Below are 22,972 nucleotides of genomic sequence, written 5' to 3'. Positions count from 1 at the left end.
GTGGTCAGGCCATGTTTACAGTGTGATTTAATACAGTAGGATTCAAGTTTTTGATCAGTAGAATTACGGCCAATTCACGCAACTGGAAGGTTAACTTCATGGTTGACTTCCATATTGTCACCCCTTGGTTTCATACCTCCACAGGAACTGGTCTGAAATTACTCTGTCGCCGGTGTTCCCTAGAAGCTGAGCTCTGGGGCAGCCACTCTGCAGAGATTCAGGTGCTGCCCAGCTGATTAGCAGAGTGCCCACAACCATTAGCCTGGGTTCCTATAGCTGGTACACATCCACATGCTGCAATGCACGTAAACAATTTTATTCTGCCCATGGAATCATAGAGTCACAGAATCACAGAGCTGGAAGGGCCCTCAGGAGGTCATCAAGTCCAGCCCCCTGCCCCCAAGCAGGATCAACCCCAACTAAATCATCCCAGCCAGGACCATGTCAAGCTGGGACCTAAAAACCTCTAGGGATGGAGATTCCACCACCTCCTTAGACAACACATTCCAGTGCTTCACCACCCTCCTGGAATAAGATTTGCTATGTGCACCAAGGCATGTGTGACCGCACACCACCAGTAGACACACGTTGCCAGCACTGGGCAGCTGTGGGCTGATTAGCTCTACTCATCAGCTGGGCAGCACCTGAATTTCTCCTGGGTGGCTGCCCCAGCGCTCAGCTTATTACAGGGAACACTGGTCACCAGCATCTCTCAACCAAACCGTAGCTTTAGTTTCTTACGCAGGTGCATGGCACAAAAATCCTGCATAATGTCATAGTGATTATAGTGTAGTGGGAGTCTAAAAATAGATGTGTATGAAATCTGGAGCTACAGTGCTAACTAGTAAGAAAAACGGCCATGTTAATTACAGGTTCTTAAAAGCCATAACCTCAATGCAATACCCATATACAGTAACACCTCACTTAATCTTGCAGTTATGTTCCTGAAAACCACTATGTTAAGTGAAACGATGTTAAGCAAATCCAGTTTCCCCATAAGAACTAATGTAAAGAGGGAGAGTTTATGTTCCAGGGAATTTTTATTTTGTCATCCAAAAAACATTATAGCCATATACTGTATGAGGTTTAAATAACACATGGACATACATCTCTTGTAGAGCTGGAAGGGACCTTGAGAGGTCATTGAGTCCAGTCCCCTGCCCTCTTGGGAGGGCAAAGCACCATCCCTAAAGTTTTTTTTTTTTTAAAATACCTATTTACCACAGACCCCTAAATGGCCTCCTCCAGGACTGAGCACACAACCCTGAGTTTAGCAGGCCAATGCTCAAGTCACTGAGCTATCCCTCCCCTTGTAAGTAAGGTGGGGGTGTAGTGGGGCCAAGGTGCAGGGACGTCTGCTCCACCCACTCAGCACTCCTACTAGGGAGTGAGATCGGGCTGAACTGCTAAGTGTGCAGAGTGAGGTAAGCCAAAAAATCTTCTACGCTATCAGGGATGGCGTAGAGAGTGCTCGGTCCTGCTGTGAGGGTGGGGGACGGGCCTCGCTGACCTCTCGAGGTCCCTTCCAGTTCTAGAGTTCTGTGATTCTACGTTCTAGGCTGGAACGTTGTGCGGCGTTTATCGAATATGTTCCCCAAGCCATCCCGCAGCCTAAGAACGGAGCGATGTTAGCCGGGACGCCTGTAAGTGGGGCGTCACTGAACCTGCTGTGCAGCTGGCGGTGCTGCATGTCGAAGAGTAACTGATTGTTCAACAGGGGAGGGAAAGGGGCCCCGAGCTCCAGCTGCTGTCACTGCTACTTCGGTGCTCCACATCTCTGGGGAAGGAGGGCACTGCCCCAGTCTGAACAGTGCTAAGGACTGACTGCCGTAGGCCTCACCTCTTCCCAGGGAGTGGAGCCGAGCCGAGCCGAGCCTCCCTCACCTCTGGCCCGTGGGCCCTCGGTGGCTGTTGGCCCCGCTGCAGCCACGTTGTGCATTTTTGGCCATTTCCAACCTGCTGCTGGGGGTAGCGCGCTTGGCCAGGGGCGGGGGTGATAGTTCAGTGAATTCCCACCACTGAGGCAAAAGGCTGCCAAGCCACAGCCCATGCAGGTGGCGAATGGCTGTGCCACCTCCCATCCTACAGGAAGCTGCGCTGTCGGCGCTGGGCGACCAAACCCAACGCAGCACGGCTCTGTTGCCACCATGCTGAGTGCTACTGGGAGCTCTGTTTTAGGAGGTATCGCCCCATGGAGCCAAGGGGGCGATTCCTGGCCTAGGACGCGTACCTGTGCTAACTTTCACTGAGCTGCTGTGCTAACAATAGAGGGTAGCTGTGGCAGTGTGGATAGGGTGGGGGGTTGGCTGGCCCATGTGTGCACCTCAGAGCTAAGTCCATACACAGGGGTTCTCCCCTCCTGCTCCTTGCCGTGCCCTGGCTACACTCTGCTGTCACCACACTAGCTGCAGGAGAGCTTGCACAGGTCCCTCTACTTACACAGAGAATCGCACCACCAGCTCCAAGAGGAGATATTCCCTTCGTGGTGTGAAGGCTGATCCTCACTCGGACACTATGTGTGCAGAGAGTGGGAACCTGCAAAACCTTAAAAATACCTTGCCTCTAGAAGCTCTGCTTAAAAAAGCTCCCTAAGACCTCAGATTCTCTGACCTTGGTGCTGCTACCACCAAGTGAGAAAGCCGCCTCTCCCCCCCACCCCCCCCAAAAAAAAAAAAAACCCAGGAAGACACAATTGGATAGCTCCCTGTGGAGTAGCCCCAAGCTTCTCGCTCCCTTAGAAGAGACTTGGAAACCAAGAGAAGAATTAGGATGTAATCTGATAGCTGACCTTTTCGTCTAGGCATGAAAATACACAGACACTGCTTTAGGACACAGGAATCAAATCATTGTCTTAAAAATGTAATTTATTAACAAAACAAAAGATGAAAATTACCACGAAAGTAAATGAGCTTAGTTGGTTGCTGAGTGTAAATAAAGGCAACTATAACTATCAAGGTTTAGAGCACAGAGAATTGTTTCTCTGGGATTCAGCTTAGAAGTTACAGAGTACAGGGGAAAAATACATCCACCAGCCTAGAAAGTCCCACACCAAATCCAAAATAAAAATAACCTGATCGCATCTAACTAAACATTCCCTTTCTACTTACATATCTGTGTGCTGATTAAGACGTGGCCAGGAGATTTACTCAAATTTAAGTCCTCTTAAGATGAACCATCTTGGCCTCTCCCTGCTGCAGCTACAGACAAAGACTCTCTTAGCAAGCAACTGCTTTAGTTTAAACAACACCTCTTTTCTTCCATTGGCTTACCTGGCTGCTTCCCACAGAGAACCACCTGTGTTTCTGGATTTAACCCTTTACAGGTATTCATTCATGACAGGTGCATAAAGTGATTCTTGTATATACAACTTCTTATGCAGTACAGGGCCATCTGGGGGCAAAAAAAATCAGTGTATGGTAAAGGTGAGCTGCAGCAGATTGAATCACTAACACCCGCTGAACAGGAAATTTAAGTACTTTGTTCACTATGTCCAGCTGGCTCAGGGACCATGGTGAACTCAGCCAGGGTGAAAATATCTCATCTCTCCCTCAGGCTCTGGAGTTCCAGCGCAGGGGTCCAGAAAAGCACCAGTTGCACTTTGAAGTGTACAGCAGGCGCATGGAGAAGCAAGTGGAGCTCAGTGTGAGAGACAGAGAGCAGACAAATCCTGTCTGGGACAGCATACTGAGGCCAGGTAGGCTTAGTAGGAGATGGTTGTCTTTCCCACATAAGGTAACTAAGCAGTGAGGCTGCTCAAGTGCACAGTGAGGTCACAGCCGGTCTTCCTCTTGGTTGTGACTTCTACCCATCAGGCTCCAGTGATTTCAGCTCCCCACGATTTCAACTCTTAGCAAGCTGGATAGAAAAAACACAGCAATCAACTTAAGAGGAGGCTCTTAATGATGCTTATTTAGCTTTGTTCTTTGAGGAAGAAGATGGTGTACAGCTGCTCATTTGCATAGCCCTGCCCACCAGAAACTTTGAAGGTCAAACCCTGCATTTGCAAAACACGGCAGTCCCTCAAAATGCGCGATTTCGAGTTGTGCTTAACTTGCAGTAACGTGAGTTAGGTGCAACTCAAAATCCCACTTCCCATTGGCCCTGGCTCAACCCCGCGCAGCCCTGGTTCAAACCGCACCCCCCATGGCCCTGCTTCAATACCGCCGTTGGTGGTATGCAGTCCAGGCATGGCCCTGGTTCAAATCACCACGGGTCCAGCTCACCCCACCACCTGGCTCTGTGTCACCACCCCTTGTGCAGCTCCAGCTCAACCCCCTCTACAGGGCCAGGCAGCCCTGGCTCAATTCCAACCCCCTCCCACAGCCCCAACCCACCTCCAGGCTTAACCCTCCCCAACTGCCCCCCCATGACACCAGGATTTGCCTTTCCAAAGAAGCTCCAGGAGTGCCTGCTGCTTCCTTGGCTGCAGAACGTGCATCCGCCAGGGAAAAAGGCCACCCGCATAACTTACACAAAATTCCAGTTATGCAATGGTGGGAACACAACCCTTGCATAACCCAAGGGACTCCTGTACTTCTGCTAATGGTGCTAATGGAACAATTTGCCCAGTCCTGCTTTTCTGTCTTCCCACAAAATTACAAACATTGGTAGCCGTCTTTTGGCTCTCCCTGCATTTAATATAAACATAGCTGGGTCTAGGCCACAATTTAAGTTGACTACAACATGCAAAATACCACTGCATTGGCCAACTACCTAAGCAAAGCAGGAGCAAACTGTATTGGCATAGATGCACCCGTGGTCTCTGCTCCACACCCCTTGCCTGCTTCCAGCTAGCTGTGAGGGAAGCGTTCCTTCAGATCCCCCATGCACAAACAATTGTTTAATTAAAACAAAACAGCAGTCAAGTAGCACTTTAAAGACGAAGGCCGTTTCTACACAGGCCGCTTCCTTCAGAAGTGGCATGCTAATATGTTGAGCGAAAGATGCTAATGAGGCATGGATGCAAATTCCCTGCATCTCATTAGCATAATGTCACATGATTTGGAGTCCAGAAGACCGTTCTTCTGGACTGCAAAATGCCACGTAGAAGCGCGGCCTGCGGGGGGGCTTCCGGAAGGAGGACTTCCTTCCGGAAGCGCCCCCGCCCCCCGGTCCACGCTTCTACATGGCGTTTTGGAGTCCGGAAGAACGGTCTTCTGGACTCCAAATCATGTGGCGTTATGCTAATGAGGCACGGGAATTTGCATGCGTGCCTCATTAGCATCTTTCGCTCCGTGTATTAGCATGCCACTTCCGAAGGAGGCGGCCTTTGTGGAAACGGCCTAACAAAATAATGTATTAGGTGATGAGCATTCTGGGACAGACCCACTTCTTCAGACCATAGCCAGACCAGAACAGACCCAATATATAAAGCACGGAGGTCCAAAAATTGTTATTAAGGTTAACAAATCAGATAGAAGAGCAGAAAGAGTGGGGGAGAAGTTAAGTGTTTAATCCAACAGCAAATATGTGAAAGCGTCCTTATCATGGGTCAGGTTTTGCTGTCCCTGTTCAAACCAAGTGTTAATGTGTCAAATTTGAATAGGAATGTTAGTTCCAAACATTTGCTCTGTAGACGGATGCTGAAGTCTCTTTTCTCCAGAACACAGACGCTCAGATCTTTAACACAACGGCACTGCTGGCACATGATGGCATATATGATGTTAGTTGAAGAACAGGAGGACGTGCTCCTGATTCTGTAATTAACATGGTTAGGTCCAGTGATGGTATCTCCAGATCAGATATGTGGACAAAGTTGCCAATGAGTGGCGTTCTGTTATTGGCTTTTTTGGACCTATCTTGGAGTAGTTGGTTTCTGGGTATTTGTCTGGCCCTCTACCAAACATTCACAAACCTTAATTACCCACTGGGAGAAGTAAAAAAACAAATTGACAGAGCCAGACGAATACCCAGAAACCAACTACTCCAAGATAGGCCCAAAAAAGCCAATAACAGAACGCCACTTGTTATTACCTACAGCCCACAACTCAAACCTCTGCAACACATCATTAAAGAACTACAACCTAACCTAAATCATGATGCCACACTCCAGAAGGGCCTAGGTGACAGGCCTGTTCTCTCCTATAGACAACCTCCTAACCTTATGAGGCTTCTCACTAGCAACCACAGGCTATACCACAATAAGACTAATCCTGGAAGTTTTCCTTGAAAAAAGCCCTGTTGCCAAGTTTGTTCACGTATTTATTCTGGAGATACCATCACTGAACCTAACCATGTTAATTACAGAATCAGGGCACATTCTCCTGTTCCTCAACTAACATTATATATGCCATCATGTGCCAGCAATGCCCATCCTCTGTGCATATTGGGCAAACTGCAAACACTCTTCACCAAAGAATGAACAGATGTAGAACAGACATCAAAAATCTCCAAATACACAAACCTGTCTGCTTGCACTTTAATGGAGTGGGCCGTTCTGTTAAAGATCTGAGAGTTTGTGTTCTGCAGAAATGAGACTTTAACAACCATCTACAGAGAGAATGTTTGGAACTAACATTCATATTCAAATTCAACTCATTAAACACTTGGTTTGAATGGGGACAGCAATCACCTGACCCATGATAAGGATGCTTTCACATACTTTGATGTTGAACCAAACACTTAACTTCGCCCCCCTCCCACCCCCGGCCAACCTGCTTTTTCTGCTCTTTTATGTGATTTGCCAACCTTAATAGCAATTTTTCTGATTTGTCAACCTTGATAACAATTTTCAGACCTCTGTGCTTTATATATTGAGTCTGTTCTGGTCTGGCTATGGTCTGAAGAAGTGGGTCTGTCCCACAAAAGCTCATCACCTAATGAATTATTTGGTTAGTCTTTAAAGTGCTAAATGACTGCTTGTTTGTTTTGATAGAATACGGACTAACATGGCTACCTCTCTGTTACAATTGTTTAATTAGCACTACAGTCTATACCTTTAAAGAGAATCACCGTCTAGAGCAGTAACAGAAAGCCATGCTAGTCTATATACTATCAAAACAAAAAAGCAGTAAAGTAGCACTTTAAAGACTAGCAGAATAATTCATTAGGTGATGAGCTTTCGTGGGACAGACCCACTTCTTCAGACCATAGCCAGACCAGAACAGACTCAATATATAAAGGACAGAGGTCTGAAAATTGTTATCAAGGTTGACAAATCAGAAAAATTAGTATGAAGGCTGACAAATGAGATAAAAGAGCAGAAAAAGCAGGTTGAGGGGTAGGGGAAGTTAAGTGTTTGGTTCAACGTCACAGTTCAAAAGAGTAATCAAGGTGGACAAATCCTTGATAATTTTTCTTCTGATTTGTCCACTTTGATTACTGTTTTTGGTTCTCTGTGCCTTAAATATTGAGTCTGTTCTGGTCTGGCTCTGGGCTGAAGTGGGCCTGTCCCCCAAAAACTCACTTAATAAATTATTTTTGTTAGTCTTTGAGGAGATACAGCAGAAAGCGGCTGGAGGGTAGGAGCCTTAGGGGCAGCACCTTCTCCACAGCTAGCTGGGAAAAGTCCTAGTTCAGCCATGTGATTGAGGGAGCTGTGAATTTTTGTTTGAATTTCAAAACTTAAACATCAAATGTTCTCTGCGGGCCGCAGAGAGAGAGGGAAAAGTGTCAGAAAGGACTTAAGCAGCTCCTAAACCCAGCAACAATGAAAGGGCTGGAGGAAATTGATGCAGAGCAAAACAGAGAGAATCTAACAAATAACCAATGTTGCTGAATTATCCTCTCTCTTGGCTCATTAGCTGCGCCACTAAGAGCTGCATTAGCCACTCACCTCTGCAACCAGCCAGTTTGACGACTGATTCACCCTTTTTTCTCTCCTCCTCTAGGTGATGTTAACCCTCCAGCATCCCCAGCTGAAGAGCCTTCAGGTCAGTCACAGCCTCGGGATCTGTGGGGTAATGTTCCCTGGAAGGGGAGCGCTGGAGTGGCAGCCCAGGAGAGATTTAGGTGCTGCCCAGCTGATTAGCAGAGCAACCACAGCCTCCCACAGTGTTTCTCTGGGTGGTGCACATCCACACATGCTTCGATGCACAAAACAAAATTTATCCCACCCTGATGCGGGGTCCTGCCTTTTGCAGAACAGAATGAGAGAGGTGATTCTGGGTTGCCCTTCAGAGAGTGGTTTGTTGACCTCTTTCAGGAGAGGAGTTACCAGGGCACACAGGGCACCTGTCTTAGCCTTGCTGCTCTGCCAGCTGTAAGTCGCTTGTGGTAAATGCAGCCTGCCCCAGTACTCAGCTCCTCTGAATAGCCAGCGCCCCATACCACCTCCTGCACCCCAGTACTCCACTCCCCTGTATAGCCAGCCCCCCATACCACCTCCTGCACCCCAGTACTCCACTCCCCTGTATAGCCAGCCCCCCATACCACCTCCTGCACCCCAATCCCCACTTCCCTGCATAGCTAGCCCCCCATACCACCTCCTGCACCCAATCCCCAGCTCCCTGGCATAGCCAACACCCCATACCACCTCCTGCACCCCAACACTCTGCCCCAGCCCAAAGCCCCTTTGTACACCAAAACTCCCTTCCAGAGCTTGCACCCTCCCCACCACCTGTGCCCCATCACCCTGTCCCAGGCTTAGCCCAGGCCGGTCTCCCACACTGTGAACTGCTCAGCCCCAGCCTGGCGCATGCATCTCCCCCCACATGCCCCAAACCCCCTCCCAGCCTGACGAAAGCTTTTAAGGGTGTGGGAGAGCAACGGAGCGAGGCGAGCTGGAGTGGGAGGGGCTGCAGGGCCAAGAAGGTCCTGGGTTGCCCTTAAATTCAATGAGTGATCGTGGGCCTAACAGGTGGGCAATCAGACGGCTGCTGTAAGCTACAGCAGGAGGGGGAGCCCCAGGGGAAGAGGTTCTGATGCAACCCTGAAGACAGTCTAGGTAACTGGGACAGAGGCATACCTGGGTAGCTATCTGCAGGCAGACCTGAACCTGGGACCTCTGGAGCTTAGTGCACCAGGCTCTACATTTTATGCTAAAAGCCCCCTGGCTTGCCGCTAGCCTAACTCTGCAGAGGAGACCTGCTCTTTCCCTGTGGCAGTGATTTAGGCACCACTGCATGGGACAGTGAACCACGCCCAGGCGTGTGGGTTACACCTGCACAGGGAGAGAGCAAAGCCATGCACGCCCAGCGGGAGGGCAGGGAAGGTCCATTGCGGGGGGAGATGGTACACAAAGTCGGGGTTGGGCAATGGCCGGTGCCGTCACCCCGTCTCAAAATTGATCTATTGGAATTGGAACAAGTTTGGAAACGAGTAACAGAAAGGGTCAGGGAAAGGGAATGCCGGCCGCATAAGGAGAAATTCATAACATGGGGCCTTGGCTGCTTGGAAAAGAGCTGACTAAAGGGTTGGTCTGAGTGAGGACTATACAATCAAGACTAGTTAGGAGAAAGTAAATTAGGAACCATTATTTACTGGTCCCCATAACACAAGAACTAGCGGACACCAAGGAAATTAACAGGCAGCGGATTTAAAAGAAACAAAAGGGAGGTATTCTTCACACAGTGCATACTGAAACCTGTGGAACTCCTTGCTGGAGGATGTTGTGAAGGCCAAGACTATAACAGGGTTCAAACACGAATGAAATATGTTCACGGTGGTTAGGTCCATCAGTGGCCAGTATAGGCAGGGGGTGGCACCGTTTGCCTCTGTTTGCCAAAAAATGGAATAGGGGTGGGTCTGTTGATGATTAGCTGATCAGTGCTCTCCCTCTGCGGCACCTGGCATTGGCTACTGTGGGAAGAGAGGAAATTGGGCTAGATGACCCTTTGGTCTGACCCAGCATGGCCCTGCTGATGTTATGACTCTGTGCTTGCCAGCCAACGTTCTAGGAGCCAGCATGGCAAAGACAATGAAAGATCACCTGGTGGACACCTTGAAAGACCTCTGCGAGGGAGAGCTGAAGGAATTCAAGGGCAAACTGACTGACATCAAGCTGAAGGAGGGACATACTTCCATACCTCGAGGGGAACTGGAGAAAGCAGTTCCTGTGGAGATCGCTGACCTCCTGGTCAAGCGCTATGGAGAGGTCAATGGGGTGAAGGTGACCATACACGTGCTGGAAGCCATGAGCCAGAGGAACCTGTCTGATAGACTCCACAAGGCAACGGGAGCTAGTCAGGGATGAGCTGGTGGGGAGACAGCAGCTGTCTCCCTATGGAGGGACCTCACATCCATCCATCTCTTTTCCTTTCCATTCTACTGCTTCTCTGCACAGTCCTAGCCCAGCATAAACCCCTCACGCCCTGTGAGTAGCACCCAAAGGCAAACCTGGCTCCAGTTTGTTTCTTTCCTTTTGAGGTTCATGTGTTTGCTGGCCCCATAAGCTGAGCACTGACGCCCTCACTGTATCATCTGTGTTCCTATTGCACTTCAAGAGCCATAAATTACAGACGAGCTGGCAGGGCTGACCTCTGTCATCACAGGTGTTACTGACGCATGTGGCTTGTCCAACCGCCTGTCAGACAATGGCCGCCAGCAGCTCCTTGAGAGGAACGGGGCAAGGCTCTTCCATGGAGGAAGGTTGTGCCTGGCTTTCTGTGACCCAGTGGGAACACTCTTCATAGTTTCTCCAAATATAGGGAGTGGGCGTGCCTCTGGTTCTCCTCAGCATTATTCAAGTGGAAGAGACCTCCCTTTCTAATGTAAAAAAGGAAGCAGAAAAATAGCTTTAGCCCACCCCCCCCACCACCACCCAACCCTCTGCAAACAGAGGTGACGAGTGTGGGAATTCTGGGGAGCATCCGCCAAGGGCCACTGCCCCAGGCCTCCAGAGAAGGGAAAAGTACAGAGAAAGTTACAAAGTTACTCAAATAAAAGAGCAGCTGCTTGCGTGCATGTGTGCATATGTGTGTGTGTGTGTGTGTACTTAAGCACAAGTCACTGGTGTCCCTCTGGAAAACTACTTGAGTAAACGTACACACACACACACACACACACACACACACAGAGAGCACATCTTTATTGTACCCAAATATCCAGAAGTGAAAGCAGGTACACTTTTACTAGCTAATCTATCTCTATCTAGCCATCCATCCACCCACAGGAACAGGTCTATGGTAACTGATGCAATGCATTCACTCCGCTGGGGCTCTTTTAGTTCATGTTGATCACTAATTTGGCTCCTGACCTGCTGAGGTCTGTCAGTGCTCTAGACTACAGGAGGTGTCACTGAGGGTGGGGGTGTCACCAAGCCCTGCGCCCCGCCCCGCACCCCATGAGAGGTCAGCCAGCAGGTAGACCAGAAGGTTTAGAAGTTGGCATGGATGCAGAGTAGAACAGGCCAGACTGCCTCACACCCTGCAGCCCGGTTCAAAAAAAAAAACCAAACAGCCAGACCCTTCCTCCAGCCTTTGTTTTGCAGCCCAGGCAAAAGGTGTCACCTGCCTGCACTCTGCTCGGGTTACCCAAGGCCTGGCCAGTGTGTGCGAGAAGCTATCGCTCAGGAACTCACATCACCATCATTTTTCTTTCATTTTTTTTCCTAATTTTTGTTAAAACAGTTCTCTTTCTCTCAGTTGTCAGTATTCTCCAGAGCTGAGGAAGTGGGTCTGTCCCATGAAAGCTCATCACCTAATAAATAATAGTGTTAGCTTTTAACATGCGCCAGGACAGCTTTTTCCTGTTTTATTACCACCTAGGACAGGCGTGGTCACGCAGTTAGAGGGGCAGAGCCAAAATAGGGGAGCAGAGCATGCAAAGGGTCACATATTATACATCTGTTTTTAATCTAGCTCGCTAGCAAGATGTCTACCATGTTGTCTCACATTGGTGGCTTTCTGTTTTGGTGGCAGAGGTGGGTTAGCCTGGTCAGAGTCTCTTTCCTGGCAGGAAACAATGTGATTACAGAAGTGAGGTGGGGCAGTGCCAGCAGCACAGGGGGTATGTGACAGGAAGGAGAAAGAGGAAGCAACGTGCTCTGTCAGGAAGTGTTCAGTCACACCTAGCCTGGGGAGATGAGACACAGAGCTGCTCAGAGTGGGGGCAGGGTTGGGTCTCTCACACAAGCACTGAGAGAGTTGTCCGCTCTGCAGATGTCTGGGGGGCGTGTGGTGCATGGAGCCGGGACAGAGCTAGGCACGGGTAGTGCGTGATGCTGGCGTTTGAAGTGGCATAGTCCCCAGGCAGTGACCCCGCCCATACTTCACCTCTGCTCCGCCCCAGGCTCCGCCCCCCCATTCTCCATAGCCCCAAACTGCCCCCCCGCCCCCAGGCTTAACCCTCCATAGCCCCAAACTGACCCCCATCCCCAGGCTTAACCCTCCATAGCCCCAAACTGACCCCCATCCCCAGGCTTAACCCTCCATAGCCCCAAACTGCCCCCCCCGCCCCCAGGCTTAACCCTCCCAGAGGCCCAAACTGCCCCCCCCTTCCCCCAGGCTTAAGTCCCTCATAGACCCAAACTGCCCACCCATCCCCCAGGCTTAGCCCCCACTGCAGCTCCAAACCACCCCCGCTACCCCCAGGCTTAAGCCTCCCATCACCCCAAACTGCTCCCCTTGCCCCAGGCTTAAGCCCCCCTTAGCCCCAAACTGCCCCCCTGCCCCCAGGCTTAAGCCCCCCATAGCCCCAAACTACCCCCAGGCTTACTCCCCCCATATCCCCAAACTGCGCCCCCCCCACCGCTAGGCTTAAGCCCCCGCAACCCCAAAACCCCCCCTTCCAGCAGTTTAATCCCCCACATCTTAAACCCCACCCGCACTTCCAAATAGCGGTGCTAGAAAAAAGGGTGCTGGAACAACGAAGCCCTGGGCGCGGCCTTGCAAAGGGGCTTGCAGCGCCCGGTGCTACCACTGCTCTTCGGCAGTGGCGGCTGCTGGAGAACCGTGCCCCTTTGGAGCAGCTTGGTCGTGCTGCTCTTTGCAGTCTGCCAGATGTGGGTGCTCTGTGTGATGGAGTGGGGGATACCTGTGTGTGTGTGTGTGTGTGTGAGTGTGTGGCTCACACAGGGTGTGAGGCTCCTGCTGAGGGTAACCCTGACGACCAGGTAACACCTTTGTACTACAGACAAAGGAGGAGGTGGAGCCTGAGGGGTTTGAATTGGAAGTGGGAATTGGGAAGCAGTTAGTCTGGGCTGAGGGAGAGAGAGACAAAGGAGGGGGCAAGGCCCCAGCTCTGGGGGCCCCTCGGGGCCTCCTGTCCTCAACATGGGTTGGACTGGCTGGCTCTGCCTGCTGTACTGACTCCTCTGTACGATGCTGTGTCCTGTCGGCTAATAAACCCGCTGTTTTCCTGCTGAGTGAGAGACTCTCCTGCCTGCGGACAGGGTGCAGAGCTTGGAGGACCCCAGAACCCCATCACACTGGTGTCAAAAGTGGGATGTTCTGCACCCCGAGGCTGGAGCATCCAGTAGTAAGTGACAGGCGCCACGGAAGAAGAAGAGGGGCCTGTGAGACCCAGGTGTGCTGACGGGCAGTGAGGTGCAGTTTCCCAAGGCGGAGGGTCCTGCGGCCGAACCCAAGCAACTGTGGTCGTGGTTCTCGAGAGGGGGTGCCACACCCGAGCAGGGGCTACTCCTGGGAATCTGTTGGAGTCAGTCCCAGAAGGTGGAGGGGCCGAGGGCCCAACCCCCAGAAACAAGTGACCCACAAGGAGGCTGACGCTGAATGAGTTCTTCCCAAGACAGTGTGCTCATGGTCCTTAAGAGCGGGTGTCACACTGAAGAAGTGGTTCCTCTGAGAGTCTGTTGGAGTCAGTCCCAGAGGGCAGAGGGGCCTACGGCCTAACCCCAGGGAGCTTGTGACCCGCAAGGAGCCTGGCACACTGAAGGGATTCTTCCAGGAATCGTGGGGTGCAGAGGGCATCAGCCTGAGAGCCTGCAACCATGCTCAGCAACTCCACTGTGAAGTGGCAGCACCTGGAAACCGAATCGAGATTAGAGAAGCTGGACAAGGCAGCGTGGATGTGCAGTGGCAGAGCTGAGGGTTAAGGAAAATCCTGCAGAGGTGAGCCCGGGTCAGGGCAGGGAACCCTGGACTGCATGGAGTTCTGAACCGAGTGGCCTGCCACAGCTCAAGGAGGGAAGGAGCGATTCCAACCCATCATCTACTAGTGGCCAAGACAGACCTGCAAAGAGTTTTCCAGGCCTGGGCCGAGGAAGGTGCCTGTGTGTCTGTGCAGGAAAGCAGCTGATCCACTGGGAATGGCAAGTTGTCTGTGAGAGAAGCTGCTCCACCTTCTGTGTGTGTGTGGAGACCAGCCTGGGGGCTGGGACAAAGGAGAGAGTGTCTCCCATTGTCTGTCTGTGTTGAACAGCAGCAGCAGCCTGGGGAGAGAGCAGAGCCTACATTTGGAAAAGGTGCCAGTGAGGAAACTAGCCCATTGTCTGAGGAAAATTCCCCAGCCTGGGGTGGCTGGAGAAGGAACCACCAGGAAAGAGCATTCCAGGTGCGCCTAAACCCAACCATGGGGGCTGGAGCAGAGGGAATGGCTCTGGGATGGGCAGTGGTAACCCTGCTAAGGACACTGGTCCTTGGTGCAAGAAAAGTGCTTCTGCTTCTGGGGAAGTGAATCCTTTGCCTGAGCCTGTGGGGGCTCGAGATGGAGCCAAGATCCCAGAGCTGGATCTGAGGGCAGCTGAAGCCCAGATGGGAAGTGGGCCTGCCTCTGTGTCTCTCAGGGGGGATGATGCTTTAACTTGGTCTAATCCAGTTAGGATCATCAGGGAATCCCAGAGACCAGACAATTCTGGTACTTGTTCTTTGCCTGATGCTGAGGTGTTACTGGGAGGGGGTGAGAGGGCTCTGTCCTACCAGAGTCATTCTCTCGCCAGGACACAAGAACAGACGGGCAATGGAGTTACGCTGACTGATGAAGATAAAGGAGCCGGTAGCAGAAGGGAGGAAAGGGACCCTGACCTTCTGTCCGGTGGTACTGGCTGTCTGCCTGGAGGGGGATTACGTGGGAATCTGCCTGATGGGCCAGAAGTGATCCTGGGTGTAGGTGAAACCCAGGAGCTGGTTGTGGCTCAAGGGAGCAGTGCCCCTGTGGAGCCAGACAGGGGTGAGTTATTGTTTGGGTGAGCTCTTGAGGAAGAGAATTTCCCTGAAACTTTTCCTGAGCAGTCTGTGGGGACTGCAGAAAATGGGAGTGAGGTGAAGGAGAGTGAACAGGAAAAGTGCTTGTCTGTAAGAGCCAGAGCAGCCCTTTGCCTGGAGAGAAGTTTGTTTCAGCTCCTGATGGCCAGGACCTGCCTGAGTGTGAAACCACTGGCTGTGCTCTGGAAGGGTCCAAAGCAGGCAGTGTAAAAGTTTCTCAGGAATTGGAAGTTGGTGCAAGTAAAGTGAAAACTATCGGGGAATGTGAGCAGCCCTGTGAGAACCAAGTAAAACAGCTGCACAGTCAGTCTCTGTAGGATGCAGGAGAGCGCCAGCAATTCCCCATCTCCAGATGGTGGAAACACTTATATTCTCATACTGGATTCGACTTCTGATTCCATGGGGAGGCAGTAGTTGGAGGTGGAAGGACAAAGGAGCTTTGGGCCTGGTGGGCCAGTAAGGGATAAACAGGGATTCCTTCATGTGGATTCTGTGGCTGGGACTCACAAAACAACTCTCAGAAAGCAGTTTGGTTTGCAAATTTCCAGACTGGCAGGGAGGGGGCCGTCTCCCTGAGATCATCAATGGCCCAGCTCTTGTTAGAAGGGAGGGCACAGCCAGAGAGATCAAATTTCCACCCCAGGGGGCAAGGGAGAAGATTAGAACTTGATGGTGCTAAGAAAGGCCTCAGCCATTTATCCCCAAAATACCAGATTCTCAAGGATGTTGCACAAAGGTTGTGGTCTACCAAAGAGCAACGTAAATGTACAGTTGCAATGGGTTTGTTCTGTTACTCACACTGACTGCTGTAACGAAGGGGTGCTGCTACCAAAAGCTGTAGAATTGTACCATGTACTGAATGTTTGGAAAGAGCCATTTGACATGATGACATTGATGTAGAAGCATGAATTGTATGTTGAAGGAGTCTGTAACTCTGAAATGTCACCATTGTTCCCTGTAACTAGTCTTGCAACCTCTCACATGAGGAGGAACATTCCAAACCTATTGTGTGGCATGGAAGGGGAAACTGAGGCACACAACCATTTTGGTGGTCTGGCTAAATGCCAAGGGTGGAAAGCATTTGTACCTTCTTTTACTGGACTGTAACTGAATTCCAAACATGTGCCGGAGCAGCTGTATGGGCTGGTGGTCAGACAGGGCAGGGCCCAGACCAGAAAAGAACTATTTGATCTGTAGGTGCTGCAGCATCTGTATGGGCTCTGCCTGCCCTACTGGAGAACGTGGCTGATGGACCAGAGACAGAGGCAGGGAGACCGACCAACCTGAGGGAACTAAAGGGACTTGTCCGGCTGCATCACATGAAAAGGGCCAATACCAAGCTCCTGAGTTGGAGCCTCCCCCAGCAGGATTATGACATGGAGGTGGTGCACATCGAGGGGAGCGCTGAGGGTACAGCCGATGCCCGATCATGAGGGGAGGGCCCCGAACTTCCCCAAGTCACTGGCTGAGTGACCCCCGCTCAGTTCGGTCTGGAAGGGGGGAGAGACGTGATGGAGTGGGGGATACCTGTGTGTGTGGGGGGGGGGGGGGGGCTCACAGAGGGTGTGAGGCTCCTGCTGAGGGTAACCCTGACGACCAGGTAACACCTTTGTACTGCAGACAAAGGAGGAGGTGGAGCCTGAGGGGTTTGAATTGGAAGTGGGAGTTGGGAAGCAGTTAGTCTGGGCTGAGGGAGAGAGAGACAAAGGAGGGGGCAAGGCCCCAGCTCTGGGGGCCCCTCGGGGCCTCCTGTCCTCAACGTGGGTTGGACTGGCTGTCTCTGCCTGCTGTACTGACTCCTCTGTACGATGCTGTGTCCTGTCGGCTAATAAACCCGCTGTTTTCCTGCTGAGTGAGAGACTCTCCTGCCTGCGGACAGGGTGCAGAGCTTGGGGGACCCCAGAACCCCATCACACTCTGCTAGTCAGCTGGGCGCCTGGATCTCTCCTGGCTGGCCACCCCGGCCCTCACCTTCCAGAGCACGCTGGTGCCGGTGCCTTGCCAGGCCATCTTGCCGTCTGCACGGCTGCTGGTGCTGGTGTTCCAATCCTGATCTTTACTTTTTTCAAAACCCTATGGCCATGAGATTAACCAGAATGGCCCGTGAAGGGGCTAAGGGCCCTAGCTGTGAGCAGCTCAAGGCTGGGTTTAATGGGGCAGCATCTGGCAACCTTAATGGTAGAACTCACCACCAGTTTAGCCTGCAGCGGGAGCCTTCTTTATGGCCAGGAAGCAGTGACACCTTGTGGCTGCCGTGGAGAAGACTGTCTTCTCCTTTGCTGAGAATCAGTGCGGGGACTATGATGCTTGGATCCCAGCAATGACCGTACCCCAGCTAAGCAGAACAACTCCACAGAAAAGTTCCCCAGCACAAGCTCCTACCCCTTGGGAGCAGGGGGTGGGGAACTAGAAGGAAACAGCAGGTTTAGCTCTTAGCTGAACAGCACAGAGTCATAAGAGCATCAGCACGGCCACTCTGGGTCAGACCAAAGGGTCGTCTAGCCCACTTTCCTCTCTTCCCACAGTAGCCAATGCCAGGTGCCCCAGAGGGAGAGAACAGATCAGCTAATCATCAACAGACCCACCCCTATTCCATCTTTTGGCAAACAGAGGCGAACAGTGCCACCCCCTGCCAAAACTGGCCATTGATGGACCTAACCACTGTGAACACATTTCAGCTGTTCAGGGGGGGCCCATCGACGGGAGAAGTCACTGTACTTCAATGGTCAGATGTGGCTCACCTAAAACTGGGCAACCCCCAGCCACTATGATTCTGCCCTTCCACAGGCTGCCTGCTTCACTGGGTATGTGAGACTGTTTAAAAAAAAAGGCAGCCTACAAATTCAGTACCAGACAAAATAAACAAAAAACAACTTGACTGTTTAGTCTTGAGAGTTGGACCAGTAGGACTCGGTGTCCAGCTAAGACAGACGACATGGAAAAGACAGCACTAAATGACCAGAAGCTGCAGCTACTTATTGCCAACACTGCAAGGTTACAGGACGTTAGACGGGCTGATGTAGGTTTCTTCAGGATAAGAATGTACATTCTCTTGAGAAGGAAAACAGCCTGATGAAAAAACGGAGTGTGGAGTAGGTTCTGCAGGGAAAACACTCTTCTGAGAACGACACTCATACCCGTAGTGACAGTCTCTGAGGAGGTCAGCACTGAGATCAGATACCAGGTATCAGATGAGATACCAGAGCAGCGAGAACAGTTGTTTAGAAAGTTTCGGGGGGCGGTTGTGTTAGTCTGTAGCTTCACAACTAACAAGCCATCCTGGGCCATCTCAGAGACTAACATTTATTAGGTCAGAGAGGTAGCTGAGTTAGTTGATATTTTCAAAAACAAGTTCTGTGGCACCTTATAAACGAACAGATATTTTGGAGCATCAGCTTTTGTGGGCAAGGACCCGCTTCATCAGACAAAGCAGGTCTTCGCCCACGAAAGCTGATGCTCCAAAATATCTGTTAGTCTATAAGGTGCCACAAGACTTTTTGTTGTTTATTAGGTCACGAGCTTTTATGAAAAACAAAAGTACAAAAGTTACCTTAGGAGCCCTTAAAATCAACAGAAGGAACCCTGCAGTGCGGACTGATGGCTTAGAAATATCTGTTTGCTGAGTTTGACCAAACCAGATCACAATCAGGCTGCTGGTGCCACAGAAAACGAATCCATTAAGGCAGGCAGGGCTGTCAAGAGGGATAGCTCAGTGGTCTGAACATGGGCTGCCTAAGCCCAGGGTTGTGAGCTCAATCCTTGAGGAGGCTGTTTAGAGGTCTGGGGCAAAAAGATTAAAAAAATGTTGTTAGGGATGGTGCTTGGTCCTGCCATGAGAACAGGGGACTGCAGTCAAATGACCTCCCAAGGGCCCTTCCAGCTCTATGAGAAAGGCAGAGGCTGCTATGTGTGTGCCTGTGGTCCATTGCCTGCATTATTAAAAAGCCACGTGAGCTGCAGTAGCAAGGGGAGAGAGGGAGTTTCTCTCTGCTGCTTGTAAACAAAAATGCCCAGCTGTGCGCCCCACCCCAATCTCCCAGACACACATGCCTGGTCACCCCATCTCCAAGGCTGCTCCTCATCCCTGGACACTGGAATGGCTGCACTGCTCAGGAAGAGGCTCATGCCCCCACCTGAATTTTTTTTCCTCATTTTCCTTCCCAGCAGGCACAGAAAAATGCAGGTCAAATAGAATCCCCCCCACCCCAGGAGTCCAATGTTTGGCAAAACCCTCCACAGGCAAATCACTGCCCCAGCAGACGTGGGCTCTGGACTAGCCTCTTCTGTCCCCCGGCTGCCCAGAACTCTGCACCCATTCCCCATTCAAAGCACAGAACGAATTGCACTTTTTGCTCCCACCCTGGCGGTGCCATCAAATGGCTTCTGGGGCCGGTGGAGATTAGCCAACAGCACTCTTCCATCATGCTCAGAGAGCCATGGCAGTTACACGTCCACCCGGCAAATAATCGTCCTCCTGGACGAGACATGCCATAATCAAAGTAAGATCTGCTGCGGTGTCGCTCGGAGTCCATTAACTGCTGCACTGCTGCCAAATTCTGTGTCTTGGTTCCCCTATTGAGCTTTGAGTGTTTACGGTCGACTGCTTCAGAGGCACCGGTGAGAGCGTTTGCACACGAGGCTGCAGCCGGTTGGCCTGTAAGTTTGGAGTCCCTGCGTTTGCTGGTCCATCTGTTACATTTGTGTCAAGTATCGGAGGGGTAGCCGTGTTAGTCTGGATCTGTAACAGCAACGAAGGGTCCTGTGGCACCTTATAGACTAACAGAAAAGTTTTGAGCATGAGCTTTCGTGAGCACAGTCACGAAAGCTCATGCTCAAAACTTTTCTGTTAGTCTATAAGGTGCCACAGGACCCTTCATTGCTGTTACATTTGGACACTCTGGTTTGAGCATCCAAATGTACCACACAAACAACATGGCCCTATATTCCCCCAGCATATGAGTTTCACAGCTCTGGGCTCCTAGGAGCTTTTCTAAGAGAAGTCCCCCGATTAAATCCTTCTCTTATTTTAGTTTAGAGAGTATTTATGTATATGTCTATAATTAGGGAATAATTACTCCTTCCCAAGCCTCACTTTCTTTCATGGCGTCAGCTCTGCACAAATTCATCTGCAATTTCAGCAGCACATAAAACAGAACCAGGCTTTTAGAATGACAGAGCAGGCCGGGTCTCATCTTCTATCAAATTTAACATCTGTTCAAGTGTAATTAATTGTTAAGCTAAGACCAGCCATACAGGGTCAGACCCAAGACGATCTAACCCAGTATCCTGCCTTCTGACAGTGGCAGTGGCAGGTGTCCCAGAAGAAGCAAACAGAACGGGGAAGCATTGAATAAGCCACCTCCTTTCACCCATTTTCAGCTTCTGACAAACAAAAGCCTGGGACACCGTTCGGAGCCATCCCGGATATTCGCAACTGATGGGCCAATCCTACATGAGTTTACCTAGCTCTTTTCTGACGCTTGTTAAAGTCCTGGTCTCCACAACATCTCCAGGCAAGGAGTTCCCCACGCTGGCTGCGTGCTGTGTGAAGAAACACCTCCTTTTGTTAATTTTGTGCAGTTCCAACTCAGCCCAGGATTTTCCAATAATAATTCACTTCCTGACAAAATCTCAACCGTGCCTGAGCACGTCCCACATGAGAAACGCCATTAGCTTTTTTAACGTATCTAAATTTCTAAAGTCCTCGCCCTGCCCCATGGTCATGGGGCCAGGATCCCTCCTCGATCTGCATCTGCTGGTGCCGGGCCAGGTCCCTGGGCTGCGGGAAGCCCCTCAGACCCTGGCAGAGAGGCCTTTGCATGAGTGACCCTGTGCCAGGTGAGGCTGGCTAATTGAGAAAAGCCCTTGCCACAGTCGGCACAGCGGTACAGCCGCTCCCCGGTGTGGAGGCGCTGGTGTGTTCTCAGGCCTGAGATGTGTGTAAAACCCTTACCGCAGCCAGCACAGCAGTACGGCCAGTCCCCCGAGTGCATGTGCTGGTGTTCTCTCAGGTGTGACATTTGTGCAAAGCCCTGGCCGCAGTCAGCGCAGCGCTATGGCTGCTCTCTGCTGTGGGTGTGTTGGTGTCTTTTCAGCTTCGAGCTCTGTGCAAAGCCCTTGCCGCACTCAGCGCACTGGAAGGGCTGCTCCCTGATATGCACGTGCAGGTGCTCAGTCAGTGCAGAGGCTTCACTGAACATCTTGCCACAGTCGATGAAGTGGTGGGGAAGCCAGGCCATGGGAAGTCTCTGGTGTGTGGCCAGGCCTGGTGTCTGGCTGAGTCCATCCTGGGGAAGGGCTCTGCTCTGTGCCTGGCTCCCCCTGTGGGATGCAGGATCCTGCTTTCCTGCCCCGCTCTCCCCACATGCAGACTGTGTGCTTGTTCCTCCCGGGACCCTGGGCCCTGCTGGAGAGAGCAGAGGCCACCACAGCGTTAGCTCACGGGTAGGGCTGCAGGTGAGTCAAGGATGAAAAAATGTCACAAATGGAGCGATTTCCCCGTTTCTCCATGACTCGTTTTGGTTTGCACCTCGCCCTGCAATGGCAGCTCCTGTCCCTCAGGCCTGGACCAAGGGCCTCCCTCTGGCCCTGAGACCTGGCCTGGGGGTTACAGAGATGCTCAGCTTTGTCCCAGCGCTTGGTCATGACGGTGGGGGAAGAAGGCCAACCTCCAGGGAGCGGAATCACCACCCAGATCTTCTCCGGCCTGCCCTGACTTCTCCGCACTGGGCTGGGCTTAGGGTCACAGGGCTGTGGGGAGCCTCTTTGGGCAGCCAGTGAGCAGGGCTGGGTGTATTAAAACCACAGAGCCGCGCCAGCGCATTAAGAGACCTGCGACTTTTACTAAATGGACTGGAACGGCTCTGACACCTTGGAAAACAAAAGGCTGTGACTAATCCGCAGCCTGACTCTGGGAGGTTCTACCCTTTGATGTCCCTGCAATATATCGCCTGCTCCCACGTGCACCCTGCACTTCTTGGGCTTTGCTTTATGCTTAAATCGCAGCCTGCCCAGGAAACATACAGCGCCTGGCACAGCAGGGCCCTGCTCTTGTTTTCAAACCAACTTTCTTTGTACAGTAAACCCTGAATTGAACAGACCCCGATTTAAAGGACTTTGGAAATAATGAATGTCGCCGATCAGCCCCACCCCCGCAAATAAACACCAAGGACTCATTACAGTTGTTGCTGTTGGGGCCACTGGGACTCTGGAGCCACCACTCAGCTTTCTTGCAGCAGGGTGGGTGCCTGGACCAGACAGCTGATGGGAGCCCTGCCAGCCAGAGCCCTGGGCAGAGGCACGCCCACTCCAGGGAAACTTAGTTCCCGGGGGGAGTGCCCAGCCATGGCGGCTGATGAGCAGCTTGTGGCAGGTGAGCCCCAAGGCTCTGCTCTGTGAACAGCGCAAAGGTCCCACAGCTGAGCTCTCTTTCCCGAGCCTGCTGCGCTCCTCCCACATCTCAGACGGAGCGCTCCGTAGGGCACCTTGCAAGGTGCCTCCAGTCCTGCAGATTCGGATTTAATGAACTTTCGGCATTAAAGGACACCCCTTCCCCCCGTTCGTCTGGTAAATCGAGGGGTTACTGTATTTCAATCAGAGGTTTATTTCTATGGTGCTGGATTGTCACTTTCACCCGGTTTTACCATAGGGCCCGTTGCCCAGTGTTTGCCAGTTTTAACTATCTCGGTTTCAAACCAGCTTAGCTGAGGGACTACAGTCCCCTCATGTGGGGGCATATAGGCCACTAGAAAGCAGCAGAGGACACAACAGTACCACACTACAGCTTGAGGCTACACAATGTGAATTACACTGGTCGTGTAACTCAAATTTACCAGGCTTAGATCAGCTTACTGCTAGGGTTGTACCATGCTGACTCAACACAATGGTTCATTCCCCTCCCAGCCCAACACCGGCCCCGATTCACAATCTAA

General features: G+C 51.5%; 1 protein-coding gene across 4 annotated transcripts in view; it reads left to right on the top strand.

Moving 5' to 3' along the window:
* LOC142014919 (uncharacterized) overlaps nucleotides 1-12,208 on the top strand; it is a 28,305-nt gene extending 16,097 nt beyond the window's left edge. For all 4 annotated transcript variants that reach the window (XM_074998196.1, XM_074998199.1, XM_074998197.1 and 1 more), the window contains 3 exons: nucleotides 3,553-3,694; nucleotides 7,830-7,871; nucleotides 9,825-12,208. In XM_074998196.1, the coding sequence (XP_074854297.1) occupies nucleotides 3,553-3,694; nucleotides 7,830-7,871; nucleotides 9,825-10,132 (492 nt within the window). In that variant the 3' untranslated portion in view covers nucleotides 10,133-12,208. The remainder of the gene's footprint in view (nucleotides 1-3,552; nucleotides 3,695-7,829; nucleotides 7,872-9,824) is intronic.
* Nucleotides 12,209-22,972: the final 10,764 nt, after the last annotated feature.

This window comes from Carettochelys insculpta, chromosome 6 (assembly GCF_033958435.1).
Source record: "Carettochelys insculpta isolate YL-2023 chromosome 6, ASM3395843v1, whole genome shotgun sequence".
Taxonomy (NCBI): Eukaryota; Metazoa; Chordata; order Testudines; family Carettochelyidae; genus Carettochelys; species Carettochelys insculpta.
Note: the sequence above shows the minus strand (reverse complement) of the source record. Positions and strands in the feature narration are given on the sequence as shown.